The sequence below is a fragment of the Diadema setosum genome, chromosome 9 (genome assembly GCF_964275005.1).
Source record: "Diadema setosum chromosome 9, eeDiaSeto1, whole genome shotgun sequence".
NCBI classification, from domain to species: domain Eukaryota; kingdom Metazoa; phylum Echinodermata; class Echinoidea; order Diadematoida; family Diadematidae; genus Diadema; species Diadema setosum.
Genome location: NC_092693.1, coordinates 913,846 through 936,758, shown reverse-complemented (window position 1 = coordinate 936,758; position 22,913 = coordinate 913,846). Strand labels below are relative to the sequence as shown.

Below are 22,913 nucleotides of genomic sequence, written 5' to 3'. Positions count from 1 at the left end.
ATCTCCATTTTCATCTACACAAGTTCCATTACAAGTTATGAGCAAGTTTTTTTTTCCTAGTGTTGACATTCACACATACATTGGGTGTATATCACATTGGCAAAAGGCACCAGTAAGCTTAAACTACACAATGTGTATGTCACGCAGTGGAAAATACGTTGTACATCATCAGCCTTATGCCAAAAGGGCCGTAAAGAACTTCCCCTGTTATGCCAAAAGGGCACTAATAGTGTACAAAGTCTATAGCGTCAAGGGCCTTTTGGTGTAACAGTGGAAGAGGTTTAAGGCCCTTTTGGCATAAGACCGACGACATGTACCTTTTTCATCCTATCACAATATTCTTTGAAATAGTGTTTAAGCAATTTCACAAGGAGAGTGAACATTTATCTTTGCTTTTACAATTCTCCCCATCCCCTTACACAGACACACTCACACATGCACACACTCACACAAATACTGGGGATATATGTCAATGATTTAGGGAAAGGGTGCTATTGATGTAGAAATATACATGTACTACATGTGCAAGTATCATTGTAAGGTTTGTTAGATCAGTTGAATGAAAAAGTGTCTTTTTTTTTTTTTCATTTGAGGTGAAAAACACTAGGCCTATTTTTTTTTTTTCATCCATGATGAAAAATCATTTCATTTTTCCAAGGCTACTCAACTGGAATGATGTTGAATACAAGACCAGCGTAAATGAAAAAGGCTTGATGTGTAATTATTTCACTGCACAGGTACAGTGTATAGAAAAGACAGTAATCTGGACTTTGTCAGTCATGTCTTTACTAAACAAAAAAGCCTGACAAATACACAACAGACTGCAGAAAAGAATGGCACAACTTTAGGAGATAAATTTGTTTGGTAACATACATGTATATCTATTTAATGTCAAATGTGACATTCATTTTTTTTTTTCCACTGGTGTATACATGTAGTAAATCTATACATACAATTACAAAGCGATACACATTAACTTTTTCTTCTCAGAGTCGGCAAACATCTGGAAGTAATCAGCCTTCCATGAAAATTGTAACAATTCTCAGAGGATCTAAATATTTGTTGATGGCAAGTTAGATCACATTGGTAAAAGTCACATTGTAAAACCAATGTGCATTTAGTTCAACAGTTTATTTTTACACAAACTAACCAAATTTGCTCTTTACTTCACATAAACTTTCACATATTATGTTTGATTGTGTCGCTCAGGATTATGTGTGCTAAATAGGCTACACAATAATATCAATGACACTTATTATTGTTAGTTTACAAAGTTTTGTATTTTGATTGGCACAGTGTACACGCATGCCAGGAATCAACTAGCAAAATGTGTTATTGGCATCTTATCTTGAAAGAGAAATGACGTTTGGGTAGATACATGTACAATTGTACATTTTGTTATGTGTGTTCCCCACCCCCCCCCCCCCCAAAAAAAATACACTTGGGCCCGAATTCTCAAAGCTGGAATAACTATTCCGCGGAATAGTTATTCCGGGGAATAAGTTATTCCACCTTTGAGAATAGATTCCGGTGATAAATCGCGTCATTTTACGTCACAAGGGCCTGATTTGCATAAGAGGCGTAATAAATTGGCGGAATAAGTGGTGTAATAAAGTTATTCCACCTTTGAGAATTCGGGCCTCGGGCTTTAACAAACACCTCATGATTTATGAAATACAGTTGTACAGGTATGACAAAGGAATTTCAAACTACAGCTGTACTGGTTAAGCAATTAAAAAAAAAAGTCCCTGTGTTGCATACTGTGCAATCTACAATAATGACATGGGTTACCATAGGAATGTCTAAAAAACACAATACTCAAAGTGACTTTAATTATTGTAGATTATGTCAAATTACTGCCATACTTGCATTGAGCATGTAATGCACTGAGAGCTTCCTTCGGAATACATACATGACCAATAACAAAAATGGTGTAGAGCGAAAACAACTTATATTGAATGTCAATGATGAGTAGGCAGAAGACAGGCAGAAGACATACATCATACACTGTATTGTTGAATACCCTGAATACATGGGTGATGCCCTACATACAGCTATGGCATCGTAACATGACATCTCAACGTCTCTAAGCAAATCACTTCACACACAAAGTGCAGGAAGACTGGGACAGAGCTAGAGTACATAACACATTATGTATCATTTGCATTCATTACATGTACATATCAAGCTTTTAAGACAAAGTCACCATTACAGAACTGGCTTTGCATATACACGTTTGATTACTATACAAATGTACATACAGATGTATGTATATTGTACAGCTGTAGAACAAAGTGCTGTAAAACCAGACATTTTTTGCGTGCATTCTAGTTTCGTAAATCTCGCAAGCCAAGATTCATGAAATTAAAAATGCATGCTAAAGTTCTTGTCTGGTTATCATATAAGGAGTGCCCAAGGCATTTCACAAAAAATTAACACCACAAAAAAGACTGTTGGCTCAAATTCGTGAAAAGTTCATGCTCCAAGAATTTCTTGCTTTACAGTAGTACATGTATATAATTCTGTAGTATAAAGCCTAAGGACAACACCACATACAAAGAATGTTATAAAAACAGTGCATAGTGGTCATTAGTTTTTCTTTACAAGTCACAGAGTTAAATTCACAAAGATCAATTTGAGCAGTGAAGAAAAGGCTTGCATAAGATGTGCCTAAGTTAGGTATACATCATGTATTGACTTGGAATGCAGTTGTACATGTATTGTTTTCAGAAATCAGACATAATTATTTGATTCAAATGACGTTGCTTGTATATTACAAAATGTATCACAACATAAGCATGATTTTCAATGAAACAAAATGTGTTTTATGCCACACAACACTCTCAAAAGATTTATCATAAGTACACATATAACAATTTGAGCATACTAAAATCAGTTTGACAAACAGAAAATAATAATTGACGAGGCACAGAATGAGCTGACAGATCTCTGAGTACAGGTACGCCATCAATTGAAAATATCTTTGCACGAAACATCTACATGCTCAATGTAGGTTAACCACCATATTTAACTCAAACATTGTAAAACAGCCTACAACGCATAAATACAACATGAAAATCACATAGCAGACACATACACTCTGTATTTAAAGTTATACCATTTTTGCCAAGTGTTGAAAATCTTCCACACAATGGTAAAGAGTTCCATATAAAGGCATACAGTTGACATTCATGTTTAAGCCATAGCAAGGTATCTATGCCTAAAGAGTGCATTGTTACTTTTGTTTCAATTACCTGGTATTCGAGATATGTATGACATTCTTTGCAGATATTACAAAAGAATATTGCCATACATTGTTGGATGAAAATATGAACACAACACATCATGTTCAACAGGACTGAAGAAAAAGCCCGAAAACTGCTGTGAAAGTGACATAATATAGCATGGTACATATCAAACTTTGATTGAGAATGCTGCTTGGACTTTTACTAGGATCAACATGGCGGGTGGGTGTCTGACTTATGCAAGGCCAAGTATGTAAAACAAGACTGATGACAGTTTATAACACAGTGCAGATGGTCCTGTCAGCTCAGCAATGAACTGAAAAACTTGTATTGTTGCTCAAGCTTCTAGACTGAGGAAGTACTTTGCACACCATTCCACAAGAGCACTTTCATCTGATGCCAGGGACGATTCGCTCCCACTGGGGAGATGAGTGCCCATCACCATGCTGTCTGTTTGTGAAGGGTGCTAGGAAAAGAAAAATCACAGATGTACAGGCTGAATATTCATCATTATCAGGTTATGTCAGTTGTACGTACAAAGTTGCCTCTAAGGACCCCATTTTGCCAAGGTTTGAACAAAGAAGCAAGGCACTTAAACAGCAATTACATTTCACTTTACTGAAACCATAATAACAACATAACAATACATACGTTTCTGATCATGTGCGACAGTAAGACACAACTGGAAAGCAGACTTTTAACTTTACGAAAAGTTTTGTGATAACACAATACAATGTAGGTTGGTCCTTGAAAGGATTGTTGAAGACACTAGAGAGAGAGTGGCAATCTTTCTCACCTCTGTGCTCTGACGGGAAGAAGGAAGAGAGAATACTGGTGATTCTCCCCTGTTGACTGGCTCATCACTGTCAACTGTTACTTCCTCCGATTCTTTGACTTCTTCCCTCTCAATTACCTCCTGCTCTACTGCTTGTTTCAGAAGAGCAGCATTATGTTTCCTTTGGCTTTCCAGATCTTTAAATGAACGACCATACATCAGTTTTGTTTTGATGCCTTTCTTCAGGGCATCCTCTCCTGATTCACTGGCACCATCATTTGCTCTGAGATGGGAACTGTCCTGCAGCAATCCTTGGTCTGAGGAATCCCTCTTCCTGGATTCACCACCAGAATCTGTTCTCTCCTGGCTGGAGTTTGTTGCAGTGATTGAAGTAAATTTCTCTGATGTGGCATGAGGAACATCATTGCTTCTTGGTGATCTATCCAGATTTTTACCCCTGGTTGAGACTTTGTTGAGATTGTTTGTTGCTTGTTTGTATTGTTCCTTCTTGCGTATCAGACTTAAATGCCTCTGACTTAGGTAAAGTTTAGGCTGCATTGCATTTCCTTCATTCCTTGGTGACACATTAACTTGCTCGTTTTCATTTTCTCCATTTTCACCGGACATTGAGGGTATACATTGGACACCAGCATCACTGACTACATCACTCTTGTCTTGAACTGCAGACTTCCCATGATGCGATGACTTTGAAAGGTTTTTCTTGAACTCTTTCCTACTCAGTTGTTTGATGTGCAGTTGACCCATGTATATTTTAGGAAGCATGCTGGGTTCACCACTTCCAACATCTTTGCTGGAGGATTTTGACTTCTTCACAAAATAATCATCAAGAAATTGTTTTCTTGGAGGTTTGCTCTGTACATCAATCTCTTTCTCCTCTGTAGCACTGGTTTGTACATTGTTTATCTGCACTGTGCTTGTTTTCTTTGATGATGGCTGCTGTGCTGCAAGTAGTGATTGTGAGAGACTTGATGGTGAAGATGATGTTCTGGACTGCAAAGAATAAGCAGACACAATAATAGGAGTATCTCCTCCTTGATCCCTACAAAGGATAAGTGAATCCTGTTCTGCTTCAATGTGATTCTTCTCAGAGACAGAAGATGGTGCCTGCCTGATTTGAGTGAACTCCTCCTCACCATCCACACCAGGGCTCCTTCCAACCTGAGGCTCTCCAATAGATGATGAAGGGCTGATGACTTGGATGCTTGCTGATGGTAAATCTTCCTGATCTGATTGTGAGCTGATAATGATGATCTCCTCCCGGTCTTGACTGATTAACCTTGTACAGGTACTACCTGGTGCTAATTGATTAGAAGGGTTGTTGAGATAGATGCTGGAATGCTGTATTGGTTGGCATGCATGTCTCAATTCATCTAGGGGTTGATGGTGACCTTGTTCAGCCTCCTGTGCAACAGACTGCTCCGATTCATGAGCCTTTGCTGAGCCACTACTGCTGAAGAGTTCTGGGGTCACGTCCAGATTAGTCTTGTTCTGAGACCCTGCATTTGCACTTGAGTGCCCCGATGAGCTCATGTGTACTTCTTCCTGACTAGAATCCATGATTTCTATGATTTCATGCTCAATCTCTTTCCTCTGGTTGGCTGGAATATTTTGGTTGGTGATGTCACCACATGCCACATCACTATTTGGGGTAGGTGCCCTAGCTTCCGACTGGACATCCCTGTTGACTTCAGCTGACATGAAACCTGATGGGCAACTTTCATCACTATCGTCTATCATTTCATGCACTTCATAATATGTTACTTCTGTGTTGTCATACATGCTGTAAGGAGTCACTGTTTCTTCTTCGATTGATGTGGGGTTACAGTTCCCTACAGAATGCATTCTTGCACGTTTTTCTACAGAACTCACATCTTGCGGGTCTTTGCTAGTCATATCCTCACCAGATCTCATCATCTCCTTCCTCTTTCTACAGGAAGTAGCTCCTGAACCTGCAACATTTGTGGGCTTTGTGCTGGTGGCATCCTTTGAGCTTGATGTACAACATTCTTCAATCTCATCATTTCTCCTTTCTGGTAATCTATCTTCAGTCTCTTTGCTTCTTGAGTTGATATTTGCAGCTGCTCCCTCAGGCTGGCACATCACGGGGGAAGTATGAACTTCTCCCTGAGAATCATTTGAGTGTCTGTGGTCTATATTTTCTGGGAGCTCAGCCTGAGCTTCTTGAGAAAGAATCATACCACTTTCATCATCAGTGGACTCAACAGCTAAGTGTCCCTCCGTATCCGAGGCATGTTCTTGCAGATCAACACCCGTCTGTCCTCTCACTCTAGTCCCTTCCTCTGGAGACTTCACAGGGGAAGAGATGTCCAAGTTCCTAGAGGGAGTGTCAGTCTTGGCTCCTTCCAGTACCAAATCTGGAGGATAATAGATTTGAGAATTCATTACAAATATGACAACACATTGTACAAAGTACATGTATAATGCAGACATTGAATTATACTCTTCAATTCAGTCAAACCTGTGGTGGTAAACTGAAGATATGATCTTCCACTAGCGAAGACCTATTGTCAAATTCATTAAATGACACTACTAATGATCTTTGAACTAGTGAAAAGCTAGAAATAGTCAAAATGTTCTTGATTACATCCCTCACAAATTTTTTGTTCACTGATTGGTCGAGAGCATTGAAAGTGACAAAACATATTTCCACTATGAAAATCCCCATCCGATCAGAGTCCAACTATTTCCCGAGGGAAATAGTAAAAAGATATCCTGCTGGCAATATCTGTGAAATGTACCACTAATACGTCGGAAGCGTGCCATCTTAGTGTATGAGACAATATAGCACACTTCTTGGCTCTGCACACCATGAGCACACAGTATGGTTTTTCAATTGTACACAGCGTCTTCACTTCATAGTCTTTTCAATCAGATTGAAAATTGATCCACATACAGTATCAAACATCAATGAAGTTGGCAGATTCGCAAGTTTTGCATGATAATGTAGAGCTTGTATAAATTGAATTTCCATTCTTTGAGAAGTAAAGAATGGTAGGTTGTAGAATTTGATACTTTTGATACTTTTGTCAATTTAGCAGTGCATTTTGAAGACCAGTGTCTTTTGAAGACAGACTTTCATGTCTTTTTTTTTTTCTGCTTCTTCATCTTCTTCTATTACTGTGATGTACTTGTATTTTCAATCTGTTTGCTTTGATGTACCTATTGTAAAGCGCCTTGAGCATTTAATCAAAGTGGAGAACGGCGCTATAGAAATTGTATGTATTATTATTATTATTATTAAGAAAGACAAACATGAAATTACACAATCTGCTTTCTCCATCCAGTGAATGGAAGTATAATACCTGTTTCGGGTCTTTCATCAATCGTGCAGTGAATCATGCTGTATGGGCTCTGTTGAATAAAGATATGTGGAAACCAAACATAGAAACAATGAGTTCAAGAAGGCAGTGGCTAATTACTTTTGTGTAACACAAATAATTTCTTTGGAAATGTGAAGTTCTGGTACTGTTCAAAATGTTACATGATATTTCTTTCTAAATCAATTTACATTACTAAATTAAGAAATGGATACATGAATCATTATTGCAGTAGCTAAAATAATCTGAAATGACATACAAATGAAAAACTTATTGTAAGCTTTATATAACTGGATATATTCTCAGTAATATTCTCCAAGCATCACGTGTTATAGTCCCATATATCTATTTCTCAGTGGGTTTGGGTTAACATAGTTATTTTGATACATGACATTATAAGACACATGCATGAGACACAATTTGTCTAAAGATGTGACTCAATATCTCCCCACTCACTGATTCTATCTCCATATCTGATTGTTCTGACTCATATTCCTCTACTTGCTTGGCTGGTGATTCTGACGCTGTGCCACTCTTTAACTGAGGTGAGGTGGCTCCCGCTGGGAAGCACTGCTGTTGTTCAGCAGGCTCAACGACTGATTGGTCATTCATCTCTGTGAGTGATGCTTCCTGCTCAGTCACATGACTGGAGGAAGAGTGAACTGGGCGATGGATGGGATGCTTCTCATTGCCATCTTTAAGGACTTCACCAGGAATATCTACCACTGTTGGCACCGATATACTTTCCTTCTCATTTTCTCCTTGCATTGTTGCTGCTGAAGGTGGATCCAGGGCTGTGGGAAACAGATCTGTATCCATATGAGATGGCTCTGGTACCATATGTGATGGATTTGGTCCTGTGCGTGGTAGACCCAATGTCATATTTGAAAGCCCCGGCAGAGTCTTTGGTGGTTCCGGTCCTGTGGGTGACGGCTCTTGCACCTCGCATAACTGTTCTTGTACCTCATGTATTCTCTCCTGTACCACACATGTGTGATCTGGAATCACATCTGGCACCGAGTGTGATGGACCTGGAACCTTGTGTGATGTCCCTGGTGCACTCTGAGTTGGCTTCAGTGATGTATGTGATAGATCTGGTGCTACTGCTGGAACCAAGTCTGCCCCTCTTTCTTTGTCATGTAGAGGATCTGGGAGATTATCATCAGAGGGGACAGCAGCCACATTGGTATCAGTTTCAGATGATTGATGATGACTGACTTTGCTGCTCGCAGCATCAGTATTCTCCTCTTCAAAGGTGTCAATCTGCAAAGGAGTCACTGCAGAAATAAGCAACAATGAAAGGTTGCACTGCCATTATCATGACAAGAATAGTATCATCATACATTCTACATATGTGTGTCTAAAACTACAACTTTGGTAACTTGACATACACAGCACTGACTACGTGATGGTATGATTATAATCTTTACCTTATCATGTATGCCCCAGTGCATCGACACTAGCACTAGTACATGCACACACTAGCACCACATTAGCACTCTACTACAGTCCAGAACCTCGAGTAGCATTCTGTTTCTGTGGGCGTGGCTTCATAATAGTATGCCCAGACAATGCAAATTTGGTCTCAAAAATTGCACAAGACTTAGGTCATGAATCCTCATGACGAGGTCTTCTCAAGTTGCAGAATTATTGCATGAAATGTAGAGGGGAGCAGATTCCGCCCCATCCTGGCCTGATTAGGGTTAATATGGTAGTTGTCTGTGCTTTCTACAGTTGTTCTTACAAATCGTGCCAGAATGTGACAAGAGAACACAAAGCGTATAATAGCATGAAATCAATGAAATTCTGATCAAGTTACATAAAACATATATCAATTCTAATTCACACTTTGCTATTACCAGTATTAAACCAACACATACACGGGTATTAACTTTCCTTCAGTGTTTGTACCACCTATGACACTTACACTCGAGAGTCTTGATATCACTGAAATTAAGAATGGCGTCATCATCCGTGCATCTCATTCCATGGTCTGCAGGCAAGGGCTTTGAACAATAAAAAAAAAGTCTCAAATCAAATGTCTAACTTATACAATATTACATGTTTCGCAAACAACTTATTATATGCTTTATTGCAAAGATACTGGACATTAATCAGTATGACTTCACCTCTTGTTCTAATTGTATTTAGTTTGTATTAACTTTGATTAACTTCTTTCATTTGATCACATATTGCTTTTAATAGTGCAACTGTATCAAGTCACAATATCTCAATTCAAAGAGTATGAACACGAGATATCTTAAAAAGAGGAATGATGAACCTTGCTCTAGTACTGATATGGGATCACTTGTAGAGCCTCTGTACCATGGAATGTCTGGTGTTTCATTCTATGGTCAATGGACCATCCCAACTTGCACCTCTTCTCTGTGACATAACAATTCGCTGTTTCTACAAAGTTTAACATGAATAGCATTTCTGGATGTATTTAGTCATGGTTTTAGGACACACACACACACACACACATACACAGGTACAGGCGTTACAAAGTCTAGCACTTTTATATGAAACACAGTAAACCTACCTGAATGTCTTCTGGATGGAGTACAATGAGCTCTGTGGTAGGCATTGCTCGCTGGATTCTTTCATACATAAGTCTAAGTTCATGTTCCTCCCCAGAACCTGTTTGAAAACTCGCTCCCGCCTGAAGCCGTACTGATGCTTGCTGTCTGTCTTGTGTAGCTTTTCTCCTCCCTCGCCTTGATTTCCTCATCGTCAGGATAGGTGACTGACGATGACCCGGTGTCTGAATGGAATGATAACATCTGGTTTGTTAATTATACATGTTTGCATTTTTGATAGTATCTACAATTCATGATTACAATGAGAAATGAATGTACTAAAGCAGATTCATGATCTAAGCTATCAAAATTGTTATAAATTGCTTGAAATGATGCAAGATGAACAGAATTGGCCATAAACTCCTTGTCATCAGAGAATTGTCATGATATGGATCCCAAGGAAGAAAGAGCTCATCTTTGAGTCTCACTTTTGATGTGTTACTCCCTCTTTCATCTCCATTCTCCTCAGCGTTGATGCTGTCATTGTTGCCATGGTAATCCTTCAGATTCTCCAGGCACCTGTTGACCTTGTTCACAACCTCCTCCTCAATCATCGACACTCTGGAGTCCAGCAATCGGTCAGCAGAAGAGCAGAGCTGCAAGGGAACCTGGAACACCCAGCTGGTCAGCTGGTGGACTTCTTTCCACGTCAGCTGCTGACCATCAGTCATATCCTGGTTTGGGGTCATCTGTTCCTCTCTCCCCTCTTGACCCTCTTCCAGGTTGCCATGATTTGACCCATCCTGTTGAGAGATCTATAGTACTAGTAATGACAAAATCAACTTAATCCATCTATTGTTACCATACAGTTAGCAGACGATCACAGGAGTGCTAAGAAAACTTAAGTACCTTGATCAGCAAAAATAGCTGCTGAAAGCTGCTTATCCAATAGTGACGAGCCAATGGAGTAAAATGGAGTCAAAAAGGGCTTGAGCTTTCGATCCTAGCAGAAACTTCATCAGCGGCAAAATGACAAACAGGCAGGGAAAGCATCACATACATATATATCACATTATATGTGATTGCTTTCCCTGCCTGTTTGTCATTCTGCTAGGATTGAAAGTTCAGGCCCCTTATGACTCCTAAGTACCTTGTTCATGTACACTAGCCTATGGTCAAGTGCTGTATTCAAGTTAACTACCTGGTACCCTTAATAGACGAGGTTCCGTGACGTCAAATGACGCTTTGGCTGAGGGGCAAAAGTAAATTTCATGCGTATTACGTGCATGGTTCAAGCGCGGTGTACGCTTAGCGTATACCCGCCTGCCTATCATGAGACGTGGTTATGTAAAGTCTCTTACGCGCTTGCCCACTCGTATGGGGGTCCCCTTACGCAATTTTTGCCCCTCAGCATGACTTGGTGACGTCATTGGAACCTCGTCTATAGAACTAAGTTTCCAGAAATTGAATTTGTATTATTCAGTGTGTGTGTAGAATAGAAAGTGCAGGGCTCCAGGAAAGTATTGTTTCCTACTTTGATTATATGCTCAAATACAATGGGATTTGGTCAGACAAAAAGAAACAGACAAAAAATAAGAGGTTGAAACACTTCGAATATTTAACTCCTATTATATCAACCTGCTTCTCTCAGTTGCTTCATCAAGTAGGTATCTACTGACTGTGAGGGTTTAGTAACAAAAGTAACAAAAGTAACAAACATGATTCTTCTCTTCACTGATATAAAGGTAACAAGATAAAGTCATAATGCCTCCAGTAACCTTGTAATATAATTTGACATTAACATCAACAATGCATGAACTGATTGAAAGAATCTCATAGTTTATGGTTCATCTGACATCACAGCATTATGGGTAAATCATGCATGGAATTTTCAACAAAAACATGTCATCATTGATCATACTACCACTTAACTTAAAGCATTGCTGTTGCATTGGTAGGCACATCAAATATAAAACCAGGAGAGACCTTCATATGCAACTCATGAAGTGTATGGTGCTTTGAGGTTGTATCAGCTACTTACCTCAGCCTGACCTTGAGTGGATTCAGGAGCAATATGATGGGATTCCGAAGATGATGATGATGACTGCAGGGCATCTCCATCTCCTGGGACTGGGGAAGTCTGGGGAGACTTTGTAACAGGCATAAGGGATGATGTCTGCCCTGATGTAGTGGTGGCTGCATCATCTGTTTGATATTGATGAGTTGAAGGCAGGGGTTGAGTTCAAACAAAACTGAGTATTTGCTGTGCAAAAGGGTATTTCGAAGACACACACACACACACACTATCATTTGTTGTTGTTGTTTTTCAATTACATTTATTTGATTCACACACACACACACACACACACACACACACACACACACGACCTGCTATTATCAAATTTAGTGCCAAGAGTATATCCATCTCCCCATGTTTACGAAAAAGAAATTGTTAAATGGGATTCACTCCTTGGCTCAACATTGATATGTGACCCGCTACAACAAAAGGATCCTAAAGTCGCTGACGGGTGAGCCGAGAAAATCGAGTTTGAAGTCAGATCACCAAATCTGTCAAACGTTCGGATTTCTGTTTTTGACATAATTTTGTAGTGCAATGTATCTTCTATCATCTGCCGAAATTTCGAAGCTAAATGATCAAAGGAAAGGCCTGAAATTAGCATTTTTTTCTAGGCCATGCTCGGCTCACCCGTGAGCGACTTTAGGATCCTTTTGTTGTAGCGGGTCACATTATATGTTCATTACCCCATTGCGGATGGACTGATTTTGGTATAACACGCATATTCCACCGACACCTGCCCGAGTATTCTCAGGACTCGTCTTCAACAAGTTAAGCTTTACCTCGAAGGAGCGTGGTTTCTCTCTGAGAAGTCTGGTTCTGGGTGGAATTCTTCTCGAGTTCCACTAACAGCTCACTGAGGCCAACAGTCAGGAATGAATCTGAGTTTGTCTGGGTGCTGGATGTGTTTTCAGTCCCTTCATCTATTGCATCTTTGAGGCTAGGAAAGACAGTGGAAGGCTCTTTACGAAATGATTTCATTGATGAATAAAATTATGAAAAGGAGGAAAATTCATAACAACAACAACAACAAAAGGATGGCATCATGTTTCTTAATACATACATTTTTATGTACACGTCTTATTGGAGGTGGTCTAAGATTAGAATTCTAATTCACCTGATGTAGATTCCTACTGAAGCTAAGTATACATGTATCTCTTTCTCACGACTATTTGCTTCCATTTTTGTCTTTTCTTTGGAGTGACGGCGTGGGGTAGGTTATTAGGGTATCAAGTCTTTATTTCTTTTTAATATGTCAACTATCTTATTCTTGGATCTTCTTATGGATTTAAATCTATTCATCAGTTGTAGTTATGGTCGAGTTCTTACGCTCACAGTAAAACAGGGTAAAACCTTAAGTTAGGGTATTTCCTTGATTTAGCATAATGCACAATTCATCCCTGAGTGTTTTACATCTCATATGCTTACCACCATAGTCTTTGAAGATTTTGTTTCACCCTTCCAGAAGAGATGGCTGGTGGCAGACTAGATATTTTACACACAGGATTGTCATTTCCATAAAAGCAAAAAGACTGGATGCAGATCACAAGGTTGCAGTCACTCTGAAAACCAAACAGGCAGATATCATATCATAATTTCCACATGAACAGGAGATCTGTTACAGAATGTTTTTATAACTTATTTATGGAGTCAAAAGGGGCCTGAGCTTTCGATCCTATCAGAATCTTCGTCAGAGGCAAAATGACAAACAGGCAGGGACAGCAATCACATAAGGACTACAATAACTTATTTAGATAGACTAGCATCAGTGATCACAGAGTTCTCTTGGATGGACTACAGTTACACAACTGCCTAACATATTTGGAAACATTCACACCTGGTGATATTGGAGAGGGTAACATGTTTTAATGAATGAAACTTTATTTCACAAGGTTTCTGTGGTTGCTACTTCCCAATCATGATAATCAAAATTGTGACACAACAGGAAATAAAAATAATAAAGTTTTAAGTAATGCACGAACCTAAACATCTGTTTGGAATACAAGCAAGAAGTCAAATGGCTGATTTACATAGGTGTACTTCATGGTTACATAATTAAAAGTCTTTTGGTATTGATATGCTGAAAGAACTACTGTGAAAGACTATTGAATTGTCCATATCTTTATTCCTGCACTTTTGGGAACATGTCTCATTCAATTCACTAGTGTAGATGTGTCTCCAGTATAAGTTTGGTAACAAGTCAATTGAGAGTGAAATATGTAGACTTGCACTGTTGCTAATTTATCATACAAGTAATACTGCCCTCTATGGAGTGTAGACATACCAATTGCTCTGATAAGCTTTGGACGACAGTGAATTCTTTCAGAATAACAATGAGGTGTGGTAGATGCTCAAACTCGTACCCACTCACAAACTCCTCCTCTCTGAAATCATGCAAAATCACAGAAACAAAGAAAAGATGTGACAAAAATGTCTAGAAGATGATTTATGGTGGAAATTATTCTCACACTTCTGAAATGGAAGGTCTGCAAAATTTTTAACCAGAGGCCAGCATGAACAAAACATCAACTTATCAATATGTAGATACTTACAGCTGTACTGCATAAAGACACAGAGTGCAAAGAAACAAACTATTTATTCATAACCAAAATATTCTCACCTGCAGTAATATCTACTTAGAAGAATCAAACACTATTTTGAACTCACTTATCATTTTTACTTACTTTGTATTTGCTGGTGGGATTTTTATACGGTACTTGCGTACACTGTATAACAAGTGGCCGACACAATCTTTAAGTGCATTTTCTTACGAAATCCATTTTGAATATAAGTCAGACTTTATGTATGAAAATATACATGTACACTTATATCACATTACCCTCAATTAAAAAATGAACATCATAAGAATAGGAGAAAGCTTAAAACATAATGATAGTTTCTATGGAGAGTACTTTAACACAATTAATCACAGATACAGCAGTTTAGCCTTACTTTTCAAACTGCTCCACAGCTGATCTAGTAAACACAGCATGAGCTCGGACGTAGCTGTCATGAAGCTCTCCAGCCCCAATTAGTTCTGTTCCCGACGACTCTGTATTTGTTGTCTGGAGACACAAAGAGTCAAAGTTCTACTAGAAAATGATTCTTCATTGTAATTCCTGAATTGTAATAAATGCAATGTAATACACAAGTATTCTTTGAGACATCAAAATGTGGTAAGAAATAATCATCCATGATTCACATACACAAGTGAAGCTCACTGTAATCTGCCCATTCTGAAAAACAAATCTATTTCTCTACACTCTCAAAATGGAAAGTGATCAAAAAGTTCACCAAGTGAAGTTTATTAATCTCTGAGACAACAAACTTCAGACCAAAATCTAACATAATTTACATCACCTCATACACACTTACATGCACTTTAATAAAAAAATCTATTCTGTTATAAACTACATTTGTACACTGAACACCATGAATGCCAGATGGTAGATCTGAGCACTACAGTGTATGTATACAAATCACCATGGTCATCATAATTATCTTCTGAACTTCATTCATGATTTTAACTGAGCATATTAAAGACATACTCACGTGCAGCAACAATATCTACGTTAGCAAGTGTTGCGGCCAACAATGAGGTCTGAATGGATTTCTTGGTTAAAAGTGGCTATACCTCAACAAATACAAACCCGCCTCACATAAGTGAGAAAAACACCCTTGTAGGGGTTTCTTCATGTATAAAAATAATCATTATCAAATGCAATGTAGTATGAGACATCTCACCATCTTTATGACTTTAATACTAAATAGACGACTTGAAAAAAAAATGAGGAAGGAAAAAATAAAGTGTATAAAAAGTAATGCAAGCAGCTCTAACCTCCTTGACATTGATGATCTGAGCCACTGCCCGCTCTGGCTTGACAAAGTTGCCTTTCAACCTTGGGTCAAAGTTCGCAAAAAGTTTTTCTATCCAAGGTTCTCTGAAATATCCCGTCATCAGAACGGATGATCCTGGTCTCGGCATGGTGGTCAAGGAGATTATGGCACTTCCAATGGTTCCATTGAGCTGTCATGTTCTTCACCAAGCATTTAGAGCTTACCGGTAGTTTATGTTGAAAAAAAAAGTACATTACAGGATAGAATGTAAAAACAACCTCATTGAAGTGGCATTATATTCATGCCATTTGAATTGAGATTTGTCTTGGCATCTATGATATGACAATGATAATAAGTGTAATGCATGCAGAATGGAACCAAGTAAATCTAACTGAAGCATCAATCTTGGGTAAAATCATATCTAAATTTCTATAAATCCACATCGCCACAGCCATTTCTCAAACATGGCAAAGCAAAGCAATGGTAGTTCAGCAAAGCTATAGCAATCCAAAATTGGGCCCTGCTCGGTCTAAACAGTTAGGGCCTTCTCTTCTGTGCAAATTAAATTAACAACACAAACATCTGCAACACTACCAAAAAGACGCACCTGTCCATGCATGGCAATGGTCCATCATAACAATTAACATACAGTGTAGTTTTTTTTTTTTTTTTTTTTTGGAGGCACATTGCATCGATTGGGTAATGGTTCTACTGCTAGTGCTACCACTACACTACCGTACCAGCAGCCCAAATGCGAAGCGTGCGCGTGTTCGGACACATTTCGCGTTCGGGCTGGTTACACTCATGTTTGACAAGTAGTCCTACCTCACAGTGGAATACCGTTCGTATACCAAACTCGGGCAGTGTGCATGGTGCAACCAAGGCGGTTCGAGAGGTGGAGTTACAACTGACTACATATTCAATCAGCTGTCAGTTTTCTATGGATGGACAAAAGAATTCCACAGGTGCATTTGTGCCTTTGATGTTTGATGCTTGAAGCCATCATCTTTCTGAGCAATCTGAAGATTCATTTTTAGCGCTAACATAGTATCGGGTATATGCTGCTCGTTTATATATCAAATGCAATGAAATTTCACCTTATGATAAAGCATATAAAACAAAAGTCAATTCCGTACGAAAATATGTGCAAAAGTGTAAATCTGAGCTGTATTTTGCAAGTGTTTGAAATTTCACCCTCATGGAAAGCCAGTTTTATCACTCTTCTTATTTCCGCCAAATGAAACTAATATGGTATCATCTTCATATGTCAGATTAGTGTACAGACATGTACAGTCGAGTAATTTTGATATCTATTTCAGCGATATTTAAAATTTCTATTCGCGCACCCCCGTGCCTTTACCATTGTCTACCGCCCATCGTTTGTAAGTAGGGATAGCGAAAAGTAATTACGATCACAAAGACATACCTTCCTTGGAAAGTGGCTGGTGTCTTGCACAGTGGCGATTATGCAATGAGACACAAGTCAATTGTCTTCGCATCTGAGCGGCAGATTCATTTGGACACATAGGCCTACATGTACTTCAAATATTTTTGAGTGGCGGCTTCGAGCATGGGATCAAAGCGAATAAGACTGTTGTGACTCCATTTCTCGAACCTCCTTGGTGCAACAGTGACTGGGCTGTGTATAGAATTACATGTAGTTAATGGTGGATGGATGGTGTGGTGCAGGGACTCCACATCACGCATCAAGAGAAAGAATTGTCACCACCCACACACTATTCAACGCCTGGGACTGTAATACCAGGCTCGTATCCAATCATATTCGCACAATTTAAATAATGTATGTTGTTAACTCGGAATGCAATGCTGACGATTATATACCTCAGAGCGGTTTTTGTTACTAATTTAGCAATTACTTTGGTTACCATAACGTCAAAGTATGGTTGCATACTCTCTTTATAAGTTAGAGTGCAGACACTGAACGGATCTCTCTTACCTTCGAATTTGGAGCTCCAGATCATTAACCTCTTAATAAGCTTGCTCTCTACACGAGTTTATCTAACGAATCTGTATCAGTCAATATGCCCTTTAGAAAATTATTTTTATATTTGTAATTCATAACAAATATTTTTGTTACATATAATTTTTGTTATATCTTTTTTTAAATATAATTTTTAAACATTTTTTACGCATAACATATTCAAAAAGTTTTGAAAATAAGACTAGTGCAGCACTATTCGGTTCCCCGGCTTCCCGCGATAACACAAGAACGTAAACAAGGCAAGCACGCGCACATGCATGGAACTCGAGGCGGCGGCGCGGCGGGCAGTGCATGTGAAAGGCCAAGGAAACCCTGAGGTTTTCAGTACAACCACCTACCCTGATACCCATGGTAGGCGCGCCTACTGCTAATCGGTTAGCGAGCGAACCCCCGGTAAAACTGGGAAGCTGTGCAGCCGACATACGACAGACATCCGGAATCACTCTCCGTCATTTAACTACCGTATTATAACTCTGCAGTGTCTCCACCGGCACCGCTACGTAACGCTAGAACATCTGGAACGATCATCTACAGTCTTCACCGCTCAAATCCGGCACGCATATAGCTGATGTGTGCCAACTTCTAAAATCTTAGCGAGATGTCGGCCATGCCACCAATCCACTCCTGTACACAGGTTAGGCCATAGTCATAACATAGAATCTACCTAAAGTATCCCCCTATAATTAATGTGGTAATCAAGAAACACGACATTGATGTCAGATTGGTTAACATGGTGGTAGTCAGGGGCGGATCCAGGAATTCCATAAAGGGGAGGTGCCTTTGCAAAATTAAAAGGGGGCGCGCACGCCCCCTCCCCATTTTTTCTTTTAATTTCCTTTGTTTTAACAAAAAAATAAAAATAAAGGGGGTGCCTGGTGCACCCCCCTCTGGATCAACCACTGGTAGTAGAAAATCCAAAGATAACAAGCAATTATTAGCTAGATTTCACGGGAACTGGCAGGGGCAGATCCAGAAATTGCGTAAAACTAAAGAGGGGCGTCTTTACAAAATTAAAGGGGGGGGGGTGCATGAGCCCCCCATTTTTTCAATTTTTTCAATTCAATTCAATTTCTTTTTATTTCTATTTGTTTTAACCAAAAGTAAGGGGGGGGGGCACCCGGTGCACCCCAGCCTGAATCCGGCACTGATCTTGTACTAGCAGTGGCGTATCTAGGGAAGACGGCGCCCGGGGCAAGCGCGAAAATTGCGCCCCTAATTTCTGAAAAAGTGTTCAACCCCAACCCCAACCCCATCCCGGTAGGGACTTTAAACAAAGTCCGCGTGATATGTTTTTTTCAAGCACTTAAAAGGCGTCTTTTTGAGGGTGATTTAAATGTAATGAATTTTGCTAAATTTTGGCGAGCGAGCGCAGCGAGCGAGCGGAAAATTTGTGCATTTCAGCTTACAAAACATGGAATTCTTGTCATTTTTTGTTTATCAAATCTTACAATTCTAATCAAGATAGTGACGGCCTTATAGATAACGATTTAAACCGACAAACTGAGGACCTAAAAAAATGCTCTAAATTAGTACGCGCGAGTCGGCCGAAATTTATATAATTCCGCGTCATCATCACGTTTTGTTCTTACCTTCTTTTTCATATAAATTTTGGCGAGCGAGCGCAGCGAGCGAGCCGAAAATTTGTGTATTTCAGCTTACAAAACATGAAATTCTTGTCATTTTTTTTTTTGCTTATTAAATCTTACAATTCTAATCAAGATATAGTGACGACCTTGTTATAGATGACGATTAATACCAACAAACTGAGGACTTGAAAAAATACTCTAAATTAGTACGAGCGAGTCAGCCGAAATTTGTATATTTCCGCGTCATCATCACGTTTTCTTCTTATCTTTTTTGATTTTTTGTGCCCCCCTTTCGTATGTTAGAAACCATTGGCGTCCTCTCTTGATTAAATTGCGACCGCTGCAGCGTGTTACATTTTTCCTGTTAAATATAAAATGACATGTGTGAACACAATAGATATTGTCATTGTGTCCGCGTCATCGTCACGTTTTGTTCTTATCTTCTTCTCTTATTTTTTTTTGGGGGGGGGAGGGATAAATTTTGGCGAGCGAGCGCAGCGAGCGAGCCGAAAATTTTGTATTTCAGCTTACAAAACATGGAACTCTTGTCATTTTTTGCTTATTAAATCTTACAATTCTAATCAAGATATAATGACTGCCTTATTATTATAGCGATTTATACCAACAAACTAAGGACTTGAAAAAATACTCTAAATCAGTACGAGCGAGTGAGCCGAAATTTTTATTTTTCCGCGTCATCATTACTTTTTGTTCTTATCTTGTTTGATTTGGGGGTTTTTTTGCGCCCCCCCCCCCCCACCCGTATGTTCGGAACCGTTGGCGCCTTCTTTTGATCCAATAATCTTGGCGATCGCTTCAGAACAAAAGAAATTGCAGCCGCTGCTCCGTGAAATATTTTGCCTGCTAATATGAAATGACATGTGTGAACACAACAGACATCGTCATTTTGTCCGCGTCATCATCACGTTTTGTTCTTGTCTTCTTTTTTTAATATAAATTTTGGCGAGGAAGCGCAGCGAGCGAGCCGAAAAATTTTGTATTTCAGCTTACAGAACGTGGAATTCTTGTGTGAACACAATAAACATTGTCATTTTGTTCGCGTCATCATCATGTTTTGTTTTTATCTTGTTTGATTTGGTTTTCTGCCTCCCCCCGACCATTCTCCATTCTCTCTCCTCCCCCCCCCCCCCCCCCTTTCCGGGTGAGTTTTTTTTTTTTCTTCTTCTTCTTCTTCTTCTTCTTTTCTTTTTTATTTTTTTCTTCTTCTTCGTTTTTTTCTTTTTTTTTCTTTTTTTTCTTTTTTTCTTCTTCTTCTTCGTTTTTTTTTTTTTCGTTTTTTGTGCCCCCAAGGAGTGGCGCCCGGGGCACGTGCCCCCCTTGCCCCCCCCCCCCCCCCCCTAGATACGCCACTGTGTACTAGTACCGGTAATTGTTGTATTCTGTTGATATTAATTGAAATTCTGTATTAGACACCTGTACATGTGTAGATGGATAGTAGTGGCAAGAGCAAGATGAAAATCATATCATCAAAGCTATTTTGACTTGCATACCATGTATGTCAGTTTTGTAGTTAGTCCATGATTTATTCATTCAGGACTCAACAAGACTTAGCATTTGCTGAGTCATTTTGTAAACAGTTATTCTGTTCCAATTTGATTTGAAACAAATCAGGTAAGCATGAAAGGTTTCAACAGTGTGAGTGCTGGTAAGTCAAAAAAAAAAAAAAAACAAAAACAAAACAAAACTCTGAATGTCCTTCCAGTAAATTCTACATAATGTACTTTAATTTGTTGAGACCTCTGATTCACATTTTCATTGCTGTCTGTGTACTTTGTACCACAAGTTGACAGACTTGAATGAAAAGCTGGTTTCTCGGCTCAAGAAGCTGAAGAAAAGAAACAACGCCTTGGAGCAAGAGCTTGCATCCATCAATGAGAGACTGAAGATTGAGAAACTCTTGAGGGAGCACTCCATTGTGCGGCATGTCGCTGTGCAGACAGAACCCTATCCCAGGGGGTCATGGAGGGTCATCAAACAGCCCCAGTCCCTACCTCAGGGGAAGTCTAAGGAAGCTGAGAACCAGAAGACAATAGATAGGTAACATTTACTTTGTTTCATTTAAACATAACATTTGGCAGAAAATACATGCCTTTAGTAGGCAAAAAATAACCATTCAATAGTAGTCCATGGCAAACTGCATGTAGCAAAATAAAATTAATCAAAATTTGCTGAACACTATGACTTGCAAACTAATTCATGACACATTGCTCTTACATGTTAATGATGTATCTTCTCAAATACCATTGTTGCACAGTGAGAAAAATTTGCATCCTTGAATAGTTTCTCCTGAAATAATGTGTGTACTTGATCATTTAAAGCAAACTAGGAATAAAAACAAATTTAAAAATATCGTTACCTAACACTGGTGAAGGAAATATTACAGAAAATGGGAATGAAAGGGATTTGTTTATCTTTCGTTTAATCAGCTTGTATACAGTACTTAAAATTTTGTTTTGTTTTGTTTTGTTTTGTTTTGTTTTGTTTTGTTTTTTTGCTCTAGCTTGCTGAAGAACCACAGAAGTTTGATGAAGAGATATGAACGAGAACTGAAAGCCAACACAAAGCACATAGAGGTCATCGCATCTCTGAATGTAAGTCTCTGTGAGCTGGTTTGTACATTTGTAACAATTGTGTACACAACCTTGAAGCTTGCAGACAACATTGCAAAGCAAAGAAGGAGAAATCTAAAGGCTTCTCTTCTGGAGCATAGCAATGAAAATAGAGAGCTAAGGGGAAAATGAAAGAGAAAATGTGAATAAAAGAAAAATGCATGTCTTTGAGTTGATGCTCCACCTGTTCACTTGGTCAATCTGACTTACCAGTTAGCTTCTCATGCTCTCCTTTGTTGCAGCTTCGGATCCAGGAGTTGGAGAAACAACTGTCTACTGCCCATGACCGAGTCCGCCTCCTGGAGTCACAGGTGCAAAGATACACCCCTCAGGGGTGGAGTACACCAAGAGACAAGCAGACCACACCCAGAGACAGGACCCGTGCCACCCCAAGACATTCCGGGAAAAGAATGCGAGGAAGGAATTCATACTCTCCTCATAACTACTCAGCTGGTGAGAAGAATGCAAGCATGTGGAATTGAAGGTTATGTGGACAATAGCTTACATCATTTTCCCTTGGCTTTGCCTGTGAAAAGTTATAGCTTCAAGAAGTCTTTTACAGTTATGAAGAATAGGGACTGTAGTTCGCTGATTATAAATGCCATATCTTCCACATGCAGGTTTGGTTGCAGAGATGGAAGCCCTCAAACTTGAGAGAGATAAACTGGCGAGAGACAAGCACAAGCTGAAAAAAGAACTTGGTGCACTGGACGAGGTAAGTTCAGCTTTTTGTTTGTTTTATGAGATACAGTTGTATATATGCAATGATCACTTTGTAGCTTATTTGGGGTAGGAATACGATTCATGTTTCTGGGTTTGGTCAATGTAAAGTTGGTGTAGGAGCAAAAATATGCCAAGAGATATAATGCCAGAACTATTCACA

General features: G+C 39.2%; 3 protein-coding genes across 3 annotated transcripts in view; 1 reads left to right on the top strand and 2 right to left on the bottom strand.

Annotated features, from left to right (window-relative positions):
- Window positions 1-865: 865 nt before the first annotated feature.
- Window positions 866-10,137, bottom strand: LOC140232844 (uncharacterized). The gene is made up of 6 exons (XM_072312959.1): window positions 9,922-10,137; window positions 9,307-9,385; window positions 7,836-8,656; window positions 7,365-7,413; window positions 4,042-6,416; window positions 866-3,711 (listed from the first exon to the last, which is right to left on the bottom strand). The coding sequence occupies exons 1-6, from the start codon at window positions 10,108-10,110 to the stop codon at window positions 3,583-3,585; spliced, it is 3,642 nt and encodes a 1,213-aa protein (XP_072169060.1). The 5' UTR covers window positions 10,111-10,137; the 3' UTR covers window positions 866-3,582.
- A 117-nt stretch (window positions 10,138-10,254) lies between these two features.
- LOC140232733 (uncharacterized) lies at window positions 10,255-16,365 on the bottom strand. Its single transcript, XM_072312850.1, has 7 exons — window positions 15,814-16,365; window positions 14,928-15,040; window positions 14,260-14,359; window positions 13,404-13,537; window positions 12,758-12,915; window positions 11,940-12,103; window positions 10,255-10,701 (listed from the first exon to the last, which is right to left on the bottom strand). The coding sequence occupies exons 1-7, from the start codon at window positions 15,958-15,960 to the stop codon at window positions 10,255-10,257; spliced, it is 1,263 nt and encodes a 420-aa protein (XP_072168951.1). The 5' UTR covers window positions 15,961-16,365.
- Window positions 16,366-18,311: 1,946 nt separating this feature from the next.
- Window positions 18,312-22,913, top strand: part of LOC140233089 (uncharacterized) — an 8,392-nt gene continuing 3,790 nt past the window's right edge. Inside the window, exons 1-5 of the mRNA XM_072313202.1 lie at window positions 18,312-18,448; window positions 21,205-21,458; window positions 21,922-22,012; window positions 22,273-22,483; window positions 22,651-22,745. Of these exons, the coding sequence (XP_072169303.1) occupies window positions 18,413-18,448; window positions 21,205-21,458; window positions 21,922-22,012; window positions 22,273-22,483; window positions 22,651-22,745 (687 nt within the window). The 5' untranslated portion in view covers window positions 18,312-18,412. The remainder of the gene's footprint in view (window positions 18,449-21,204; window positions 21,459-21,921; window positions 22,013-22,272; window positions 22,484-22,650; window positions 22,746-22,913) is intronic.

What these genes read in the sequence shown, in the direction of transcription:
- LOC140232844 (XM_072312959.1), bottom strand. Translation starts at nt 10,110, where the DNA reads ATGAGGAAATCAAGGCGAGGGAGGAGAAAAGCTACACAAGACAGACAG. An exon ending in TCCATCCAGAAGACATTCAG is followed by an intron (nt 9,386 to 9,921) that starts GTAGGTTTACTG and finishes TATTGTTCAAAG; the next exon opens with CCCTTGCCTGCAGACCATGG. An exon ending in TGATATCAAGACTCTCGAGT is followed by an intron (nt 8,657 to 9,306) that starts GTAAGTGTCATA and finishes TTATTTCTGCAG; the next exon opens with TGACTCCTTTGCAGATTGAC.
- LOC140232733 (XM_072312850.1), bottom strand. Translation starts at nt 15,960, where the DNA reads ATGCCGAGACCAGGATCATCCGTTCTGATGACGGGATATTTCAGAGAA. An exon ending in AGATCATCAATGTCAAGGAG is followed by an intron (nt 15,041 to 15,813) that starts GTTAGAGCTGCT and finishes TTGTGTCTCCAG; the next exon opens with ACAACAAATACAGAGTCGTC. An exon ending in AGAAACCACGCTCCTTCGAG is followed by an intron (nt 12,104 to 12,757) that starts GTAAAGCTTAAC and finishes AATATCAAACAG; the next exon opens with ATGATGCAGCCACCACTACA.